This window comes from Gopherus evgoodei, unplaced genomic scaffold (assembly GCF_007399415.2).
Source record: "Gopherus evgoodei ecotype Sinaloan lineage unplaced genomic scaffold, rGopEvg1_v1.p scaffold_371_arrow_ctg1, whole genome shotgun sequence".
NCBI lineage: Eukaryota > Metazoa > Chordata > Testudines > Testudinidae > Gopherus > Gopherus evgoodei.
The window spans coordinates 1-21,202 of record NW_022060040.1 but is presented as its reverse complement, the minus strand read 5'-3'; the positions used below and the strand labels follow the sequence as shown (position 1 = coordinate 21,202).

Below are 21,202 nucleotides of genomic sequence, written 5' to 3'. Positions count from 1 at the left end.
CTGGTGTGAGAAGGACAGACGTTGGTGCGAGAGGGATGGGCACTGGTGTGAGAAGGACAGACGTTGGTGCGAGAGGGATGGGCACTGGTGTGAGAGGGACAGACGCTGGTGCGAGAGGGATGAGCACTGGTGTGAGAAGGACAGACGATGGTGCGAGAGGGATGGGCACTGGTGTGAGAGGGACAGACGTTGGTGCGAGAGGGATGGGCACTGGTGTGAGAAGGACAGACGTTGGTGCGAGAGGGATGGGCACTGGTGTGAGAAGGACAGACGATGGTGCGAGAGGGATGGGCACTGGTGTGAGAAGGACAGACGTTGGTGCGAGAGGGATGGGCACTGGTGTGAGAGGGACAGACGCTGGTGCGAGAGGGATGAGCACTGGTGTGAGAAGAACAGACGCTGGTGCGAGAGAGACAGACAGTGTGAGAGGGACAGGTGCTAGTGCACGGCAGGAGGGCGCAGATGTTTGTGTGAGCAGCTGCCAGACCCTGGGCGTGGCTCCCGCAGGCAGGGAGACGTGGGTGTGTTTCACCCCACACCAGCCCAGACCCCGGGGCTCAGCACCCAGGAGCTCGCAGCAGGGCCCGGGCCCCAAGGAGAACGCTACCCCTAGTTGTATGGGGTCCCTGCCCCCCCACAACGGCTCCAGCAAGGAGAGGAGCCAGCTGGGGAGGAGACCTCAGTGAACCGGGACCCAAACTGCCTTCTCCCCACAACAGCCCTGGCAAACCGGGGGAGGCCGGACCACGGTTCCACTATGGGCCTGAGACCCAGCTCAACGACACAGGTGAGATGCAGCTGGGGGGCATCCTGCAGCCTGGGAGGGGTCGGGGTGCAGCAGGGTGTGTGTGTCAGGGATCCATCAGTTAGTCCAGCACCCTCACCCGGCTCCCCCAGCCCAGCACCCCCGGCCCGGCTCCCCCAGCCCAGCACCCCCAGCCTGACACCCTCACCCGGCTCCCCCAGCCCAGCACCCCCGGCCCGGCTCCCCCAGCCCAGCACCCCCGGCCCAGCACCCCCAGCCTGACACCCTCTCCTGGCTCCCCCGGCCCAGCTCCCCAAGCCAGACACCCTTGCCCGGCTGCCCTGGCGTCAGCCCCCTCCGGGTCACACTCGCTGGGGTCAGCCCCTCGGCTCCCCCTCCGAGACCAACCCTCAGAGCCCCCAGCCCCACGACACACCGGGAGCCCCCTCAGCGAGTGCCCCTGGTGGGACCCCGGCAGAAGACTTGTATCCAAAGGGAGCCAGGCACCCCCCGGCCTGACTCTGCAGTGACTCTGCCTGTGGGAACAGCAGGGGGGTGCCTGGGGGGCTGGACCCAGCGATTGAGTTCTGGGTTAGCGCCGGGTCGGATCAGAGCCCAGAGCCCCCCGGCCCCTCTGTAATCCCCTCCAGGGGCGTGTCCGGCTGCCCCCGCGGCACTACCCCCGGCCCCTCTGTAATCCCCTCCAGGGGCGTGTCCGGCTGCCCCCGCGGCACTACCCCCGGCCCCTCCGTAATCCCCTCCGGGGGCGTGTCCGGCTGCCCCCGCGGCACTACCCCCGGCCCCTCTGTAATCCCCTCCAGGGGCGCGTCCGGCTGCCCCCGCGGCACTACCCCCGGCCCCTCCGTAATCCCCTCCAGGGGTGAGTCCGGCTGCCCCCGCGACACTACCCCCGGCCCCTCCGTAATCCCCTCCGGGGGCGCGTCCGGCTGCCCCCGCGGCACTACCCCCGGCCCCTCCGTAATCCCCTCCAGGGGCGCGTCCGGCTGCCCCCGCGGCACTACCCCCTGCCCCTCTGTAATCCCCTCCAGGGGCGCGTCCGGCTGCCCCCGCGGCACTACCCCCGGCCCCTCCGTAATCCCCTCCAGGGGCGTGTCCAGCTGCCCCCGCGGCACTACCCCCGGCCCCTCCGTAATCCCCTCCAGGGGCGCGTCCGGCTGCCCCCGCGGCACTACCCCCGGCCCCTCCAGTAATCCCCTCCAGGGGCGTGTCCGGCTGCCCCCGCGGCACTACCCCCGGCCCCTCCGTAATCCCCTCCAGGGGCGCGTCCGGCTGCCCCCGCGGCACCACCCCCGGCCCCTCCGTAATCCTCCCCAGGGGCGCGTCCGGCTGCCCCCGCGGCACTACCCCCGGCCCCTCTGTAATCCCCTCCAGGGGCGTGTCCAGCTGCCCCCGCGGCACTACCCCCGGCCCCTCTGTAATCCCCTCCAGGGGCGTGTCCGGCTGCCCCCGCGGCACTACCCCCGGCCCCTCTGTAATCCCCTCCAGGGGCGTGTCCGGCTGCCCCCGCGGCACTACCCCCGGCCCCTCCGTAATCCCCTCCAGGGGCGCGTCCGGCTGCCCCCGCGGCGCTACCCCCGGCCCTAGAATCCAGGGGCGTGTCCGGCTGCCCCCGCGGCACTAACCCCCGGCCCCTCCGTAATCCCCTCCGGGGGGCGCGTCCGGCTGCCCCCGCGGCGCTACCCCCGGCCCCTCCGTAATCCCCGCCGGGGGCGCGTCCGGCTGCCCCCGCGGCGCTACCCCCCGGCCCCTCCGTAATCCCCTCCAGGGGCGTGTCCGGCTGCCCCCGCGGCACTACCCCCGGCCCCTCCGTAATCCCCTCCAGGGCGTGTCCGGCTGCCCCCGCGGCACTACCCCGGCCCCTCCGTAATCCCCTCCAGGGGCGTGTCCGGCTGCCCCCGCGGCACTACCCCGGCCCTCTGTAATCCCCTCCAGGGGGCGTGTCCGGCTGCCCCCGCGGCACTACCCCCGGCCCCTCCGTAATCCCCTCCAGGGGCGCTGTCCGGCTGCCCCGCGGCCTACCCCCGGCCCCTCCGTAATCCCCTCCGAGGGGCGTGTCCGGCTTGCCCCCGCGGCACTACCCCCGGCCCCTCCGTAATCCCTCCAGGGGCGCGTCCGGCTGCCCCCGCGGCAGCTACCCCCGGCCCCTCCGTAATCCCTCCGAGGGGCGTGTCCAGCTGCCCCCGCGGCACTACCCCCGGCCCCTCCTGTAATCCCCTCCAGGGCGTGTCCCGGCTGCCCCCGCGGCCTACCCCCTGGCCCCTCCGTAATCCCCTCCAGGGGTCGTCGTCCGCTGCCCCCGCTGCACTACCCCCGGCCCCCCGTAATCCCCTCCGGGGCGTGTCCGCTGCCCCGCGGCACTACCCCCGCCCCTCCGTAATCCCCTCCAGGGGCGCGTCCGGCTGCCCCCGCTTGCCTACCCCCGGCCCCTCCGTAATCCCCTCCAGGGGCGTGTCCAGCTGCCCCCGCGGCACTACCCCCGGCCCCTCCGTAATCCCCTCCAGGGGGCGTGTCCGGCTGCCCCCGCGGGCGCTACCCCCGGCCCCTCCGTAATCCCCTCCATGGGCGCGTCCGGCTGCCCCCGCGGCACTACCCCGGCCCCTCCGTAATCCCCTCCAGGGGCGGGTCCGGCGGCCCCCGCGGCAGCTACCCCCGGCCCCTCCGTAATCCCTCCAGGGGCGCGTCCGTCTGCCCCGCGGCACTACCCCCGGCCCCTCCGTAATCCCCTCCAGGGGCTGTCCGGCTGCCCCCGCGGCACTACCCCCGGCCCCTCCGTAATCCCCTCCAGGGGCGTGTCCGGCTGCCCCCGCGGCAGCTACCCCCGGCCCCTCCTGTAATCCCCTCCAGGGGGCGTGTCCGGCTGCCCCCGCGGCACTACCCCCGGCCCCTCCGTAATCCCTCCAGGGGCGTGTCCGGCTGCCCCCGCGGCACTACCCCCGGCCCCTCCGTAATCCCCTCCAGGGGCGTGTCCGCTGCCCCCGCGGCAGCTACCCCCGGCCCCTCCGTAATCCCCTCCAGGGGCGGGTCCGGCTGCCCCCGCGGCACTACCCCCGGCCCCTCCGTAATCCCCTCCAGGGGGCGCTGTCCGGCTGCCCCCGCGGCACTACCCCCGGCCCCTCCGTAATCCCCTCCAGGGGGCGTGTCCGGCTGCCCCCGCGGCGCTACCCCCGGCCCCTCCGTAATCCCCTCCGGGGGCGCGTCCGGCTGCCCCCGCGGCGCTACCCCCGGCCCCTCCGTAATCCCCTCCAGGGGCGTGTCCAGCTGCCCCCGCGGCACTACCCCGGCCCCTCCGTAATCCCCTCCAGGGCGTGTCCAGCTGCCCCCGCGGCACTACCCCCGGCCCCTCTGTAATCCCCTCCAGGGGCGTGTCCGGCTGCCCCCGCGGCACTACCCCCGGCCCCCCGGTAATCCCCTCCAGGGCGTGTCCGGCTGCCCCCGCGGCACTACCCCCGGCCCCCCTGTAATCCCCTCCAGGGGCGTGTCCAGCTGCACCCGCGGCACTACCCCCGGCCCCCCTGTAATCCCCTCCAGGGCGTGTCCAGCTGCCCCCGTGGCACTACCCCCGGCCCCTCTGTAATCCCCTCCAGGGGTGTGTCCAGCTGCCCCCGTGGCACTACCCCCGGCCCCTCTGTAATCCCCTCCAGGGGCGTGTCCAGCTGCCCCCGCGGCACTACCCCCGGCCCCTCCGTAATCCCCTCCAGGGGCGTGTCCAGCTGCCCCCGCGGCACTATCCCGGCCCCTCCGTGCTCTGTTCTAGTTCCCGGGCAAACCTGGTCACCTGGCCCAGGCCTCCAGCTGGTCCAACCGCTGGCTTCCCGCCGGGGGTTGTAAGTACCCAATGGCTGGGCCAGTGTTTGGGCTCTGGTGCCCATCACACCTGGATCTCTGGGTCTCTGCAAAGAGCAACCCACTTTCCCCCCCAACCCCCAGGCAACCATGCAGCACACAGGGAAACTGAGGCACACTGAAAAATTCCACCTTCTTGTGGGGTGTAGGCGGGTTGGTTCCTGGGGATGTGACAGCAGTGGGGGCAGAGGCAGGCTGGGTCAGTGAGTGTGGTGGGGGGAGGTTGGGTAGCTCCTGGGGGGCAGGATGGCTGCACGGTACTGTACTCTCCTCCCCAGAAGCGGCAAGCCGGTGTGCGGACGAGGGGGGCTTTGATGCCATCACCCTGGACGAGCACGGCGTGATGCTCTTCTTCAGAGGTACGGGGGGCTCTGGCTGCTGGGGCAGGGGGAGGGGCGTCCCTCACAGGCTGTCCTGGGCACCCCGGCTGGGGGCTCTGGCCCCGCTTGGCATGACACCAGGCAGGCTTCTGGGGCAGCGTCTCCCCTCAGAGCACCTGTCCCAGGGCAAGGACCCTGCTCCGCTTCGGCACCTCCTGGGTCTGACCTGGGAGCATTCAGCCCGTGCTCACCCCGTGAGCTCCCCACAGCGAGTCCCCCTGGGTGGGACCCCTGGGGGAGCCTCACCCCCAAAGGGTCCTGCCCCCCACGCTGCAGCCAGCCGTGATTCCCAGCCTGCGTGTGACACAGACGGGTTATTATCGTGGGGAGCCCAGCGTAGAACAGAGCTTGGCAGCACCGAGATCAGGGACCATCGGCAAAGTCCATGGGGGCGCGAGAGCACTGGGCCCTCGCCCCTGAGTCCTCAACCAGGAGACTGACTCGCTTCCAGCTGCCCGGCCTCCATCACGGCCATTGCCCTCCTCTGTCCTTTGTCCCTTTCGGGGTCCAGCAGGTCACCTGGGCTGCACCAACCCGCCCCCCCCATCTGCTTCTTGCAGAGGAGGGGACCCGGCCAGCGGCTGCCAGGCTATGAGTGTCGGTTGTTCTCTGCAGCCCGTCAGCAGTTGCACCTGCTCTCTAGGGGTGTCTGCAACAATCACACCCCCTTGTCCCACCACCTCAGTACTTGAGTAGCACGTGGGGAAACTGAGGCACACAGAGAGTTTAGAGAAGCTATTAAGAACATTCCCACTTCGTCACCCTCCCCACCGCTCTCCGGGGCCCGGCCCTGCCCTGCTCAGGCTCCCTTGGCCTCGCCTGGCAGGTGCCCACGTCTGGAAGGGCTTCCACGGCCCAGCCCAGCTCATCAATGCCACCTGGCCGGAGATCCAGGGCCCCGTGGACGCTGCGCTGCGCATCCACCACAAGGCATCCCCTGGGGTGCACGACAGCGTCTACCTCTTCCAGGTGCTGGGGGGGCGCCAGGCAGGGGCTCCGTGGCAGGCTGTGCTGCAGGGGGTGGGGGCTCAGTGGGGGGCTGGGCAGTGGGAGTGGCTCTCTGGGGGTCTGGGCAGCGGGGGGGTCTCTGTGGGGGCTGTGCTGCAGGGGGTGGGGGCTCAGTGGGGGTCTGGGCAGTGGGGGGCTCTCTGGGGGGCTGGGCAGCGGGGGGGGCTCAGTGGGGGGCTGGGCAGCGGGGGAGGCTCTCTGGGGTCTGGGCAGTGGGGGGGTCTGGGCAGCAGGGGGGGCTCAGTGGGGGGCTGGGCAGCGGGGGGGCTCAGTGGGGGGCTGGGCAGCAGGAGTGGCTCTCTGGGGGTCTGGGCAGTGGGGGGGGCTCAGTGGGGGTCTGGGCAGTGGGAGTGGCTCTCTGGGGGGCTGGGTAGCGGGGGGGCTCAGTGGGGGTCTGGGCAGCGGGAGTGGCTCAGTGGGGGTCTGGGCAGCGGGGGGGGCTCTCTGGGGGGCTGGGCAGTGAGGGAGGCTCTGTGGGGTGCTGGGCAGCGAGGGAGGCTCTCTGGGGGGCTGGGCAGTGGGGGGGGCTCAGTGGGGGTCTGGGCAGCGGGGGAGGCTCTCTGGGGGTCTGGGCAGCGGGGAGGTCTGGGCAGCAGGGGGGACTCTCTGGGGGGCTGGGCAGTGGGGGGGGCTCTGGGGGTCTGGGCAGCAGGGGGGGCTCTCCGGGGGGCTGGGCAGTGGGGGGCTCAGTGGGGGGCTGGGCAGCAGGAGTGGCTCTCTGGGGGGCTGGGCAGTGGGGGGGACTCAGTGGGGGGCTGGGCCGCAAGGGGGGCTCAGTGGGGTCTGGGCAGCGAGGGGGGCTCAGTGGGGGGCTGGGCAGCAGGAGTGGCTCTCTGGGGGGCTGGGCAGCAGGGGGGGCTCAGTGGGGGTCTGGGCAGCGAGGGGGGCTCAGTGGGGGTCTGGGCAGCGGGGAGGCTCTCTGGGGGTCTGGGCAGCGGGGAGGTCCGGGCAGCAGGGGGGACTCTCTGGGGGGCTGGGCAGTGGGGGGGGCTCAGTGGGGGTCTGGGCAGCGAGGGGTGCTCAGTGGGGGTCTGGGCAGCAGGGGGGGCTCTCCGGGGGGCTGGGCAGCGGGGGGGGCTCAGTGGGGGGCTGGGCAGCAGGAGTGGCTCTCTGGGGGGCTGGGCAGTGGGGGGGACTCAGTGGGGGGCTGGGCCGCAAGGGGGGCTCAGTGGGGGTCTGGGCAGCGAGGGGGGCTCAGTGGGGGGCTGGGCAGCAGGAGTGGCTCTCTGGGGGGCTGGGCAGCAGGGGGGGCTCAGTGGGGGGGCTGGGCAGCGAGGGGGGCTCAGTGGGGGTCTGGGGAGCAGGGGGGTCTCAGTGGGGGGCTGGGCAGCGGGGGGGCTCTCTGGGGGCTGGGCAGCGGGGGAGGCTCAGTGGGGGGCTGGGGAGCAGGGGGGTCTCAGTGGGGGGCTGGGCAGCGGGGGGGGCTCTCTGGGGGCTGGGCAGCGGGGGAGGCTCAGTGGGGGGCTGGGGAGCAGGGGGCTCAGTGGGGGGCTGGGCAGCGGGGAGGCTCAGTGGGGGGCTGGGCAGCAGGAGTGGCTCTCTGGGGGGCTGGGCAGTGGGGGGGGCTCAGTGGGGGTCTGGGCAGCGGGGGGGGTCTCAGTGGGGGGCTGGGCAGCGGGGGGGCTCAGTGGGGGTCTGGGCAGCGGGGGGGTCTCAGTGGGGGGCTGGGCAGCAGGAGTGGCTCTCTGGGGGGCTGGGCAGTGGGGGGGGCTCAGTGGGGGTCTGGGCAGCAGGAGTGGCTCTCTGGGGGGCTGGGCAGCGGGGGAGGCTCTCTGGGGGCTGGGCGGGGGGGGGCTGAGCAGCAGGAGTGGCTCTCTGGGGGTCTGGGCAGCGAGGGGGGCTCAGTGGGGGTCTGGGCAGTGGGGGAGGCTCTGTGAGGGGCTGGGCAGCGGGGGGGTCTCAGTGGGGGGCTGGGCAGCAGGAGTGGCTCTCTGGGGGTCTGGGCAGCGGGGGGGGTCTCAGTGGGGGTCTGGGCAGTGGGGGGGGCTCAGTGGGGGGCTGGGCAGCGGGGGGGCTCAGTGGGGGTCTGGGCAGCGGGGGGGTCTCAGTGGGGGGCTGGGCAGCAGGAGTGGCTCTCTGGGGGGCTGGGCAGTGGAGGGGGGCTCAGTGGGGGGCCGGGCAGCGGGAGTGGCTCTCTGGGGGTCTGGGCAGCGGGGGGTCTCAGTGGGGGGCTGGGCAGCAGGAGTGGCTCTCTGGGAGTCTGGGCAGCGGGGAGGTCTGGGCAGCAGGGGGGACTCTCTGGGGGGCTGGGCAGTCGGGGGGGCTCAGTGGGGGTCTGGGCAGCGAGGGGTGCTCAGTGGGGGTCTGGGCAGCAGGGGGGGCTCTCCGGGGGGCTGGGCAGTGGGGGGGGCTCAGTGGGGGTCTGGGCAGCGAGCGGTGCTCAGTGGGGGTCTGGGCAGCAGGGGGGGCTCTCCGGGGGGCTGGGCAGCGGGGGGGCTCAGTGGGGGGCTGGGCAGCAGGAGTGGCTCTCTGGGGGGCTGGGCAGTGGGGGGGCTCAGTGGGGGGCTGGGCCGCAAGGGGGCTCAGTGGGGGGCTGGGCAGCGAGGGGGGCTCAGTGGGGGGCTGGGCAGCAGGAGTGGCTCTCTGGGGGGCTGGGCAGCAGGGGGGGCTCAGTGGGGGGCTGGGCAGCGAGGGGGGCTCAGTGGGGGTCTGGGCAGCAGGGGGGGCTCTCTGGGGGTCTGGGCACTGGGGGGGGCTCAGTGGGGCTCTGAGGTCCAAGTGGGGCAGGGGCAGAGAATCAGTGGGGAAAGGCCCAGGGTCCTGCCCGCTCAGGTGCCAGGCCAGGCCCGTGTCCGTACAGCCCCATGGTGCCAGCTGAGCTGCGTGTGCCCACAGGGCGAGCGGGTCTGGGCGTATGCGGGGGGCCGGCTGCGGCCCGGCTACCCCCGGCTCATCGGGGAGGAGTTCAAGGGGGTGCCTGGGGATCTGGACAGCGCCGTGGAGTGTCACCCCGAGGACTGCACGGCCGAGAGCCTCCTCTTCTTCAAGGGTACGGGGCCGGGCCGGGGGCAGGTGGGGCTGGGAGGGGGCAGGTGGGGCTCGGGGGCTGGGAGGGGGCCGGGCCGGGGGCAGGTGGGGCTGGGAGGGGCAGGTGGGGCTCGGGGGCTGGGAGGGGGCCGGGCCGGGGGCAGGTGGGGCTGGGAGGGGGCAGGTGGGGCTCGGGGGCTGGGAGGGGGCCGGGCCGGGGGCAGGTGGGGCTGGGAGGGGGCAGGTGGGGCTCGGGGGCTGGGAGGGGGCCGGGCCGGGGGCAGGTGGGGCTGGGGGGCTGAGAGGGGGCAGGTGGGGCTCGAGGGCTGGGAGGGGGCCGGGCCGGGGGCAGGTGGGGCTGGGGGGCTGAGAGGGGGCAGGTGGGGCTCGAGGGCTGGGAGGGGGCCGGGCTAGGGGCAGGCAGGGCCAGGCTGGGCTGGGATGGGGCTGGACTGGGTGAGCACTGACACAGGCGCCGACCCGGGCTGGGGGGGCAGCCGGGGGGCCAGGTGGGTGCTGACCTGGGCTGTGGGGGTGGTTGGGGGGCTGGGCGGGCACTGACCCAGGCGCTGACCTGGGCGCTGACCTGGGCTGTGGGGGCGGCCGGGGGGCCGGGGGGCTGGGCGGGCGCTGAGCCGGGCTGTGGGGGCGGCCGGGGGGCTGGGGGGCCGGGCGGGCGCTGACCTGGGCTGTGGGGGTGGTTGGGGGGCTTGGCGGGCACTGACCCAGGCGCTGACCTGGGCGCTGAGCCGGGCTGTGGGGGCGGCCGGGGGGCTGGGGGGCCGGGTGGGCGCTGAGCCGGGCTGTGGGGGCGGCCGGGGGGCCGGGGGCGCTGACCCTGGCGCTGTCTCTCCCCGCAGGGGGGGACGTGTTCGCCTACGACCTGGGCCTGGGGGTGCTGAAGCGCCGGTCATGGCCCGGGGTCACCAACTGCTCGGCGGCCACGCGCTGGCTCGGGCGCTATTACTGCTTCCAGCGCGTCCGCTTCCTGCGCTTCCAGCCGGCCACGGGCCAGGTGCCGCCCGGCTACCCCCGCGACGCCCGCGACTACTTCCTGCGCTGCCCCGGGAGAGGTGATACCGCCGGCTGCCCCCCCGCGGTCCCCCCGGATCACACCCCAGCGATCCCCTCGGCTGCCCCCCTGCCATCCCCCCAGATCACACCCCCTGCCATCCCCCTGGATCACACCCCCTGCCATCCCCTCGGCTGCCCCCCTGCATCCCCCCAGATCACACCCCAGCGATCCCCTCGGCTGCCCCCCTGCCATCCCCCCGAATCACACCCCAGCGATCCCCTCGGCTGCCCCCCTGCCATCCCCCCGGATCACACCCCCTGCCATCCCCCTGGATCACACCCCCTGCCATCCCCTCGGCTGCCCCCCCGCGGTCCCCCCGCATCACACCCCAGCGATCCCCTCGCTGCCTCCCTGCCATCCCCCTGGATCACACCCCCTGCCATCCCCTCGGCTGCCCCCCCCGCGGTCCCCCCGCATCACACCCCAGCGATCCCCTCGCTGCCTCCCTGCCATCCCCCCGGATCACACCCCCTGCCATCCCCTCGGCTGCCCCCTCGCGGTCCCCCCGCATCACACCCCAGCGATCCCCTCGCTGCCTCCCTGCCATCCCCCCGGATCACACCCCCTGCCATCCCCTCGGCTGCCCCCTCGCGGTCCCCCCGCATCACACCCCAGCGATCCCCTCGGCTGCCCCCCTGCCATCCCCCCGGATCACACCCCCTGCCATCCCCCTGGGTCACACCCCAGCGATCCCCTCGGCTGCCCCCCTGCATCCCCCCAGATCACACCCCAGCGATCCCCTCGGCTGCCCCCCTGCCATCCCCCCGGATCACACCCCAGCGATCTTCTCGGCTGCCCCCCTGCCATCTCCCCCCAGCGATCCCCTCGGCTGCCCCCCTGCCATCCCCCCAGATCACACCCCAGCGATCCTCTCGGCTGACCCCCAGCCATCCCCCCGGATCACACCCCAGCGAGCCCCTCGGCTGCCCCCAACGATCCCCCCGGATCACACCCCAGTGATCCCCTCGGCTGCCCCACACGATCCCTCCGGATCACACCCCCGCCATCCCCCCAGATCACACCCCAGCGATCCTCTTGGCTGCCCCCTGCGATCCCCCCCAGCTGACCCCCCATGATCCCTCCAGGTCAGATCCACCACTATCCCCCCACATCACACCCCCTGCAAACCCCCCTGATTACAGCCCCCGTGATCCCTCCGGCTGTCCCCCCGCGATCCCTCCGGGTCACATCCCCTGCTATCCCCCCAGATCACACCTCCCGCGATCCCTCCGGCTGCCCCGCCCCGCAATCCCTCTGGGTCACACCCTCCACGTTCCCCCCAGATCACACCCACAGCGATCCTCCTGGATCACACCCTAGCGATCCCCTCGGCTGCCCCCCTGCGATCCCTCCAGGTCACATCCCACGCGATCCCCCCGGGTTACACTCCCCACGATCCCCCTGGATCACACCCCAGCGATCCCCTCGGCTGATTCCCTGCAATCCCTCCAGGTCACATCCCCCGCAATCCCCCCGGATCACACCCCAGTGATCCCTCCTGGTCACATCCCCCACAATCCCCCCAGATCACACTCCCGCGATCCCCCTGGCTGCCCCCCGTGATCCCCCTGGATCACACCCAGCGATCCCCTTGGCTGCCCCCCCGCGATCCCTCCAGGTCACACCCCCACGATCCCCCTGGCTGGCCCCCCGCGATCCTCCTGGATCACACCCCAGCGATCCCCTCTGCTGCCCCCCCCGCGATCGCTCCAGGTCACATTCCCCGTGATCCCCCCGGGTTACACTCCCTGTGATCCCTCTAGGTCACATCTCCTGCGATCCTCCTGGATCACACCTCCCGCGATCCCCCCGGCTGGCCCCCCGTGATCCCTCCAGGTCAGATCCCCCACAATCCCCCCAGATCACACCCCCTGAGAAGCCCCCGGCTGCCCCCCGTGATCCCCCTGGATCACACCCAGCGATCCCGTTGGCTGCCCCCCCCCCGCGATCCCTCCAGGTCACACCCCCACGATCCCCCTTGCTGGCCCCCCGCGATCCTCCTGGATCACACCCCAGCGATCCCCTCTGCTGCCCCCCCCGCGATCGCTCCAGGTCACATCCCCCGTGATCCCTCTGGGTTACACTCCCCGCGATCCCCCTGGCTGGCCCCCCGCGATCCCCCTGGATCACACCCCAGCGATCCCCTCTGCTGCCCCCCCGCGATCCCTCCAGGTCACATCCCACGTGATCCCCCCGGGTTACACTCCCTGTGATCCCTCTAGGTCACATCTCCTGCGATCCTCCTGGATCACACCTCCCGCGATCCCCCCGGCTGGCCCCCCGTGATCCCTCCAGGTCAGATCCCCCACAATCCCCCCAGATCACACCCCCTGAGAAGCCCCCGGATCACACCCCCGCGATCCCTCCGGCTGCCCCCCCGCGATCCCTCCGGGTCACATCCCACGTGATCCCCCCCGGTTACACTCCCCATGATCCCTCTAGGTCACATCTCCTGCGATCCTCCCGGATCACACCCCTGCGATCCCTCCGGCTGCCCCCCTGCGATCCCTCCGGGTCACAACTCCTGTGATCCCCCCAGATCACACCCCCGCGATCCCTCCGGCTGCCCCCCCGCAATCCCTCCGGGTCACAACACCCGCGATTCCCCCAGATCACCCCCCCCGCAATCCCTCCGGTTCACAGCCCCTGCCATCACCCCGGCTGCTCCCTCATGGTCCCTCTGGGTCACAGCCTCCGCGGTTCCCCCCGGCTGCCCCCCACAATCCCTCTGGCTACCCACCCGCAATCCTCCCGGCTACTCCCCCGCAATTCCTCCACGTCACAGCCCCCTGCGATCCCTCCGACTGACCCCGTGCAATCCCTCCAGATCACACCCACCATGATCCCTCTGGCTGCCCCCCCTGCGATCCTTCCAGCTCCCCCCCGTGATCCCTCCAGATCACACCCCCTGCGATCCCTCCGGCTGCCCCCCCGCGATCCCTCCGGGTCACAGCCCCCTGCGATCCCTCCAGCTGGCCCCGTGCAATCCCTCCAGATCACACCCACCATGATCCCTCTGGCTGCCCCCCCTGCGATCCTTCCAGCCCCCCCCTCGCGATCCCTCCAGATCACACCCCCTGCGATCCCTCCGGCTGCACCGCCCCGCAATCCCTCCAGCTCCTCCCCGCAATCCCTGTGGATCACCCCCCTGTGATCACATTGGCTGCCTCCCCACAGTCCCTCCAGATCACACCCCCTGCGATCCCTCCGGCTGCACCGTCCTGCAATCCCTCTGGCTCCTCCCCGCAATCCCTCCGGATCACCCCCACCTGTGATCCCATCGGCTACCCCCCCCCATGATCCCTCCTGCTCACATCCCCTGCGATCCCTCCAGGTGCCCCCCCGCGATCTCTCCGGCTGCCTCCCCACAATCCCCTCGAGTCACACTCCCTGCGATCCCCTCGGCTGCCCCCCCACGATCCGCCCAGCTGCCTGTGACAATGCAGTTCTGGCGGGACCCAACTGACAGTGCCAATTCAGGACCAATTGCTCGAACAGGGCAGTCACAGCCCAAGGCTGGGGTTTTTCCACCTCTAAGGCACCAAACCAGCCAGACAAAAGGACTTCGGTTTTACCCCACTGGCTAACCACAAGTCACACAAGCAATTTCCTTAAACACTCCAGTCTCCCAGTATCACCACCAGGGCCACTGTCCTGGGGATGAATGGTTATGAAAACCAACACCCCAATAAAAGAAAAAGGTTCTCTCCATCCCAAAGGACCAAGCTCCGGACCCAGGTCAATATACACATCAGATCTTACCCACAAATCACGCTGTTGCCAATCCTTTAGATCTGAAATCTAAAGGTTTATTCATAAAGGGAAAAAGATAGAGATGAGAGCTAGAATTGGTTAAATGGAATCAATTCCATACAGTGATGGCAAAGTTCTTAGTTCAGGCTTGTAGCAGTGATGGAGTAAACTGCAGGTTCAAATCAAGTCTCTGGAGAACATCCCCCGCTGGGATGGGTCATTCAGTCCTTTGTGCAGAGCTTCAGTTTGTAGCAAAGTCCCTCCAGAGGTAGGAAGCAGGACTGAAGACCAGATGGAGATGAGGCATCAGCCTTATATAGGCTTTTCCAGGTGTAAGGACACTTCTTTGTTCTTACTGTGGAAAATTACAGCAAGATGGAGTCTGGAGTCACATGGGCAGGTCCCTGCACTTTGCTGAGTTACAAGGCGTATCTGCCTCCTCTCAATGGGTCAGTTGTGTAGCTGATGGTCCTTAATGGGCCATCAAGCAGGCTAAGCGGAGCTAACACCAACTTGTCTGGGGTGTCACCCAGAAGCACAGCACAGGTTTGAAGTACAGACAGAACAGAGCCAATACTCATAACTTCAACTACAAAATGACACATGCACACAGACAGCATAATCCTAACCAGCAACCTATAACCTGGTCTTAGACCCCTTATATGGCCCCCTTTACATAGGATTTGATGCCACTTCAGGACCTTGGTTGCAACCACGTTCTATATGGTCCCAGTTTATATCAATAACGTCACATTGCCCCCCTGCAATCCCTCCAGATCACACCCCTTGTGATCCACCCAGATCACACCTCCCGTGGTCCCCCTTGCTGCCCCCCCACAATCTCCTCGGGTCAGATCCCCTGCAATCCCCCCAGCTACTGCCCCATGATCCCTCCGGGTCACACTCCCCGCTATCCCCCTGCCTATACCCCTGCAATCCCTCCGGGTCACACCCCCTTCAATCCCCCCGGCTGCCCCCTCCGTGATCTCTCCGGGTCACACCCCCTGTGATCCCCCTGGCTGCCCCCCCACGATCCCTCTGGCTGCCCCCCCCCGCAATCCCTCCAGATCACACTCCCTGTGATCCCCCCAGCTGCCTGCCCCCACAATCCCTCTGGGTCACACACCCCCATGATCCCCCCGGGTCACACCCCCTGTGATCCCCCAAGCTGCCGCCCCCCATGATCCCTCTGAGTCACGGCCCCCCGCGATCCCCCCCGCTGCCCACCCACGATCCCTCTGGGTCACCCGTCCTGCGATCCCCCGGGCTGCCCCCCCACAATAGATCCCATGATCCCCCTGGCTGCCCTCTCATGATGCCTCCGAGTCACAGCCCCCCATGATCCCTCTGGCTGCCCCCCCACGATGCCTCTAGGTCACAGCCCCCCCGCGATCTCCCCAACTGCCCCCCCCCAGTGATCCCTCCTGGTCTCAGCCCCCTGCAGCACCCACCCGGCTGCACTCAAACCATCCATCCTGGTTACAGCCCCCCTGCAATCCTTCCTGGTCATACACACACCCCACTGTCCTGCCTGGTAACAGCCCCCTCATGATCCTCCCGGCTGCCCCACGATACCCTGCCATGATCCTCCCAGCCCCCCCCATTAGCACCCCCACGATAGTGTGGCTGCCCCACAATATCCCCAGCCTCATCTGGACCAGAACTCTCCTGGCCACCCCATGACTGTGACCCTCTGTCCCCCTATGACACCCCCACCCCCAACACCGACCCCCTGTGATACCCCCTGGCAACCTATGACCCCACCTCCTCCAGCACCTCCTGGCAACTCCATACCCCAGCCGCTACATCCCCCCCAGCCACACTGTGCCCCTAATGTGCCCCTGGCCCCTGCCCGTACCTGACCCCTCTCTCCCCCGCCGGTGGATACAGGGCACGGGCACGAGGTGCACAGAAACGCCAGCGCCATGGGCATCTGGGACCGCTGCAGTGGCCTCGCCTTCCAGGCCTTCACCGCGGACGACGCCAACCGCACCTACGCCTTCCGGGGTGAGTGAGAAGCGGCTCCCCGACCCGCTGCTTGGCCCCCACCGGTGTCCCCGTGCCCAGCCCTGACCCTGGGCCACTGGGCCTTGGCTGGAGCCCTGCAGTCCCCTTGGCTGGCGCTCCCCAGAGCCCCTGCTCCCCATCGACCCCCTTGTCTGGTCGCTCCCCGGAGCCCCTGCTCCCCATCAACCCCCTTGTCTGGTCGCTCCCCAGAGCCCCTGCTCCCCATCGACCCCCTTGTCTGGTCGCTCCCCAGAGCCTCTGCTCCCCATCGACCCCCTTGTCTGGTCGCTCCCCAGAGCCTCTGCTCCCCATCGACCCCCTTGTCTGGTCGCTCCCCAGAGCCCCTGCTCCCCATCGACCCCCTTGTCTGGTCGCTCCCAAGAGCCCCTGCTCCCCATCGACCCCCTTGTCTCGTCGCTCCCCGGAGCCCCTGCTCCCCATCGACCCCCTTGTCTGGTTGCTCCCCGGAGCCCCCCGCTTCCCATCGACCCCCTTGTCTGATTGCTCCCCAGAGCCCCTGCTCCCCATCGACCCCCTTGTCTGGTCGCTCCCCAGAGCCCCTGCTCCCCATCGACCCCTTTGTCTGGTCAAACCCCGGAGCCCCTGCTCCCCATCGACCCCCTTGTCTGGTCGCTTCCCAGAGCCCCTGCTCCCCATCGACCCCCTTGTCTGGTCGCACCCCAGAGTCCCTGCTCCCCATCAACCCCCTTCTCTGGTCGCTCCCCAGAGTCCCTGCTCCCCATCGACCCCCTTGTCTGGTCGCTCCCCGGAGCCCCTGCTCCCCATCGACCCCCTTGTCTGGTTGCTCCCCGGAGCCCCCCGCTTCCCATCGACCCCCTTGTCTGATCGCTCCCCGGAGCCCCCCGCTCCCCATCGATCCCCCCTTGTCTGGTCACTCCCCGGAGCCCCCCGCTTCCCATCGACCCCCCTTGTCTGGTCACTCCCTGGAGCCCGCCGCTCTCCATCAACCCCCCTTGTCTGGTTACTCCCTGGAGTCCCCCTACGCCCCATCGACCCCCCTTGTCTGATCGCTCCCCGGAGCCCCCCGCTTCCCATCGACCCCCTTGTCTGGTCACTCCCCAGAGCCCCCCACTTCCCATCGACCTCCTTGTCTGGACACTCCCCGGAGCCCCCCGCTTCCCATTGACCCCCTTGTCTGGTCACTCCCTGGAGCCCACCGCTCCCCATTGGCCCCCTTGTCTGGTTGCTCCCCGGAGCCCCCCGCTCCCCATTGACCCCCTTGTCTGGTCGCTCCCCGGAGCCCCCTGCTCCTCATCTACCCCCTTGTCTGGTCGCTCCCCGGAGCCCCTGCTCCCCATCGACCCCCTTGTCTGGTTGCTCCCCGGAGCCCCCCGCTTCCCATCGACCCCCTTGTCTGATCGCTCCCCGGAGCCCCCCGCTTCCCATCGACCCCCTTGTCTGGTCACTCCCCGGAGCCCCTGCTCCCCATCTACCCCCTTGTCTGGTCACTCCCCGGAGCCCCCCGCTTCCCATCGACCCCCTTGTCTGGTCACTCCCTGGAGCCTGCCGCTCTCCATCAACCCCCCTTGTCTGGTTACTCCCTGTAGTCCCCTACGCCCCATTGACCCCCCTTATCAGGTCGCTCCCCGGAGCCCCCCGCTCCCCATCGACCCCCTTGTCTGGTCACTCCCCAGAGCCCCCGCTCCCCATTGACCCCCTTGTCTGGTCGCTCCCCGGAGCCCCCCACTCCCCATCGACCCCCTTGTATGGTTGTGACAATGCAGCTCTGGCGGGACCCAACTGAGAGTGCCAATTCAGGACCAATTGCTTAAACAGGGCAGTCACAGACCAAGGCTGGGGTTTTTCCACCTCTAAGGCACCAAACCAGCCAGACAAAAATGGCTTCGGTTTTACCCCACTGGCCAACCACAAGTCACACAAGCAATTTCCTTAGACACTCCAGTCTCCCAGTATCAACACCAGTGCCACCCGTCCTGGGGCTGAATGGTTATGAAAACCAACACCCCAGTAAAAGAAAAAGGTTCTCTCGATCCCAAAGGACCAAGCCCCAGACCCAGGTCAATATACACATCAGATCTTACCCACAAATCACGCTGTTGCCAATCCTTTAGAATCTGAAATCTAAAGGTTTATTCATAAAGGGAAAAAGGTAGAGATGAGAGCTAGAATTGGTTAAATGGAATCAATTCCATACAGTGATGGCAAAGTTCTTAGTTCAGGCTTGTAGCAGTGATGGAGTAAACTGCAGGTTCAAATCAAGTCTCTGGAGAACATCCCCTGCTGGGATGGCGTATCTGCCTCCTCTCCATGGGTCAGTTGTGTAGCTGATGGTCCTTAATGGGCCATCAAGCAGGCTAAGCAGAGCTAACACCAACTTGTCTGGGGTGTCACCCAGAAGCACAGCACATGTTTGAAGTACAGACAGAACAGAGCCAATATTCATAACTTCAACTACAAAATGACACATGCACACAGACAGCATAATCATAACCAGTAACCCATAACCTGGTCTTTGACATCTTATATGTCCCCCTTTACATAAGATTTGGTGCCATTACAGGACCTTGGTTGCAAACCATGGTCTATATAGTCCCAGTTTATATCAATAACTTCACACTGGTCACTCCCCAGAGCCCCCTGCTTCCCATCTACCCCCTTGTCTGGTCACTCCCCGGAGCCCCCCGCTCCCCATCAACCCGCCTCGTCTGGACACTTCCTGGAGCCCCCCCGCTCCCCATCGGCCCCCTTGTCTGGTTGCTCCCTAGAGCTCCCCGCTCCCCATCGACCCCCTTGTCTGGTCACTCCCTGGAGCCCCCCCGCTCCCCATTGACCCCCTTATCTGATTGTTCCCTGGAGCCCCCCCACTCCCCATCGACCCTCCCTTGTCTGGATGCTCCCTGGAGTCCCACCCCATAGGCCCCCCTTGTCTGGGGGGCAAACCCCTGCCCCTCGGTGTGACAGGGACATCCTGGCCATGGTCCAGGGTGGGGGTCAGCCCCTGCTGAGCACCCCAGCAGCTGCCAGCAGCCGCCCTGCCCCAGGGCAGCCATGCAGAGCGGCGTGTTCTCGCCTGGCCCTAGGGGGGCAGTACTTCCGCCTGGACTCCAAGCGGGACGGCTGGCACTCGTGGCCGCTGAACCACACCTGGCAGGAGCTGAGCGGGCAGGTGGACAGCGCCTTCAGCTGGGACAACAAACTCTACCTGATCCAGGTAATCTGGGGTGGGGGCTGGTTCTGGCCAAGGCCAGCTGTGTGGACAACTCAGAACAGGGTGTCCAGCTCAGGGCCTGCTTGGCTGGGGTGTCTGTACCCCTCCCCAGAGAAGTGTGTCTGTCCCCCCCTCCCAAGGCAGGGTGGGGGCTGGGTGTCTGTCCCCCCCCAGGGCAGGGCGGGGGCTGGGTGTCTGTCCCCCTAGGGCAGGGCGGGGGCTGGGATGTCTCTCCCCCCAGGGCAGGGCGGGGGCTGGGTGTCTGTCCCCCCTCAGGGCAGGGCAGGAGCTGGGTGTCTGTCCCCCCCCAGGGCAGAGCAGGGTAGGGCTGGGGTGTCTGCCCCCCCCGGGCAGGGTGGGGGCTGGGATGTCTCTGCCCCCAGGGTGGGGCTGGAGTGTCTGTCCCCCCCCAGGGCAGGGCGGGGCTGGGGTGTCTGTCCCCCCCCAGGGCAGAGCAGGGTGGGGCTGAGGTGTCTGTCCCCCCCCAGGGCAGAGCAGGGTGGGGCTGGGGTGTCTGCCCCCCCCAGGGCAGGGTGGGGCTGGGTGTCTCTCCCCCCCACAGGGCAAGGGGGGATGTGACAGAGCAGGGAGCAGGGCCTGTTTGAACAGTTCGTAGTCCCCTGCCTCCGCCCCTTTCAGTCGGCTGTACACCTCCACGGCTGTGGAGTCCAGTAAGGGGGTGAGAAATGAGATCCTGTCTGCAGGGTCAACCCTGTGCAGCTCACAGGCCTTCTCAAAGGCCGTCAGCAAGGTGTCTATGTCCTCCCCCTCCTTACGCCGGGCCAGGAAGCCCTTATCAAAGCTCTTTGTAGGCTTGGGTCCCCCTCACTCCCCGCAGCCGGGGCCCCGCTGCTCCTCAGGCGGGCCAGCTCCAGCTCATGCTTATGCTGGTTCTCCTCATGCGGACGCTGTTTTTCTCGTTCTTCCCGCTCCTGCTTCAGTTCTTGCCTCCTTAACTCGAGCTCTTCCCATCTCAGCTCCCTGTCATATTCCAGCCGCATCCGTTCCAGGGACGGGGATCTCCGCCGGGACGATCCTCTGCTGGCCGCTGGTGCCCTCGGTATTCGCTGGGCTTCCCGCAGCCAGTCCCCTGGGTATAGGTGGGCAGGGTCTCGGGGTGTCCTCGGCAGCAGTCTGGCACCTCCCAGCCATGTCAGGCCCCAGAGTGTGGGGGAGTCCGGCCCTGCACCCCTCTTCCTGGGACTCACAGTGACTCTCTGCCAGCCAGTAACACAGAAGGTTTATTGGACAACAGGAATGCAGGTTACAGGCACAGCCAGGACCCCTCAATCGAGTCCCTCTGGGGGTTCAGGGAGCTTAGATCCCAGCTTGGGGTTCCCTGAATTCCAACCACCCAGCCCCAAACTGAAACCAAAAAATCCCTGCAGCAGCTCTCTTCCCCCTTCCCTCTCTCTCCCGTCCATTGTTCAGTCTCCCAGGCAGGTGTGAATTCTCCCAACTCCCCTCCTGGCTCAGGTTACAGCTCAGGGAGATTTACTCTCATCCCCAATGTAACCTCCCCACAACATTCCCAGGTCAAATCCGCCCTCTCCCTGCTCCGTTACATCCCTCCCCCCCTTCGAGACTGAGCTGAGCGGGGTCACTCTGCCCAGTGACCTGGGGAAGTTCAGGGCCCCCCCTCCGGGACAACGTGTCCGCTATCAGGTTGGCACTTCCCTTCACATGGACCACGTCCATGTCATAGTCCTGCAGGAGCAGGCTCCACCTCAGGAGCTTGGCGTTGGCTCCTTTCATCTGGTGCAGCCAGGTCAGGGGAGAGTGGTCGGTGCACACGGTGAAGTGAAATGGCTCCAGTTTCATAAGGGCCCACACCCTTCTTCCCCGCCCCACCGTCCTGCGTGTGCCTTGCAGGGCTCCCAGGTCTACATCTACCGGGTGGGTCCGGGCTACACGCTGGTGCAGGGCTACCCCCGGGGCCTGCAGGAGGAGCTGGGCATCGCGGGCGCTGACGCCACCTTCACCTGCCCCCACTCCGCTGAGCTCTTCATCATCAAAGGTGCGAGCTGGGCAGCCAGGTCTAGTGGTCAGAGCAGGGGGTGGGGGAGCCAGGACTCCTGGGTTCTCTCCTGGCTTGGGTGGGAGGGGCTGGTGTGTTGGAGCAGGGGGTGGGGGAGCAGGACTCCTGGGTTCTCTCCTGGCTTGGGTGGGAGGGGCAGGTGTGTTGGAGCAGGGGGTGGGGGAGCAGGACTCCT

At 68.7% G+C, this 21,202-nt stretch overlaps 1 protein-coding gene across 1 annotated transcript; it reads left to right on the top strand.

The window, feature by feature from the left end:
- Positions 1 to 719: 719 nt before the first annotated feature.
- Positions 720 to 21,006, top strand: HPX (hemopexin; the record flags this gene model as incomplete). Its single annotated transcript, XM_030545336.1, has 8 exons — positions 720 to 787; positions 4,888 to 4,968; positions 5,816 to 5,958; positions 8,833 to 8,986; positions 9,825 to 10,037; positions 15,683 to 15,799; positions 18,862 to 18,992; positions 20,862 to 21,006. Coding segments are annotated over 8 exons (1,052 nt in total), but the record flags the coding sequence as incomplete, so codon positions are not given.
- Positions 21,007 to 21,202: the final 196 nt, after the last annotated feature.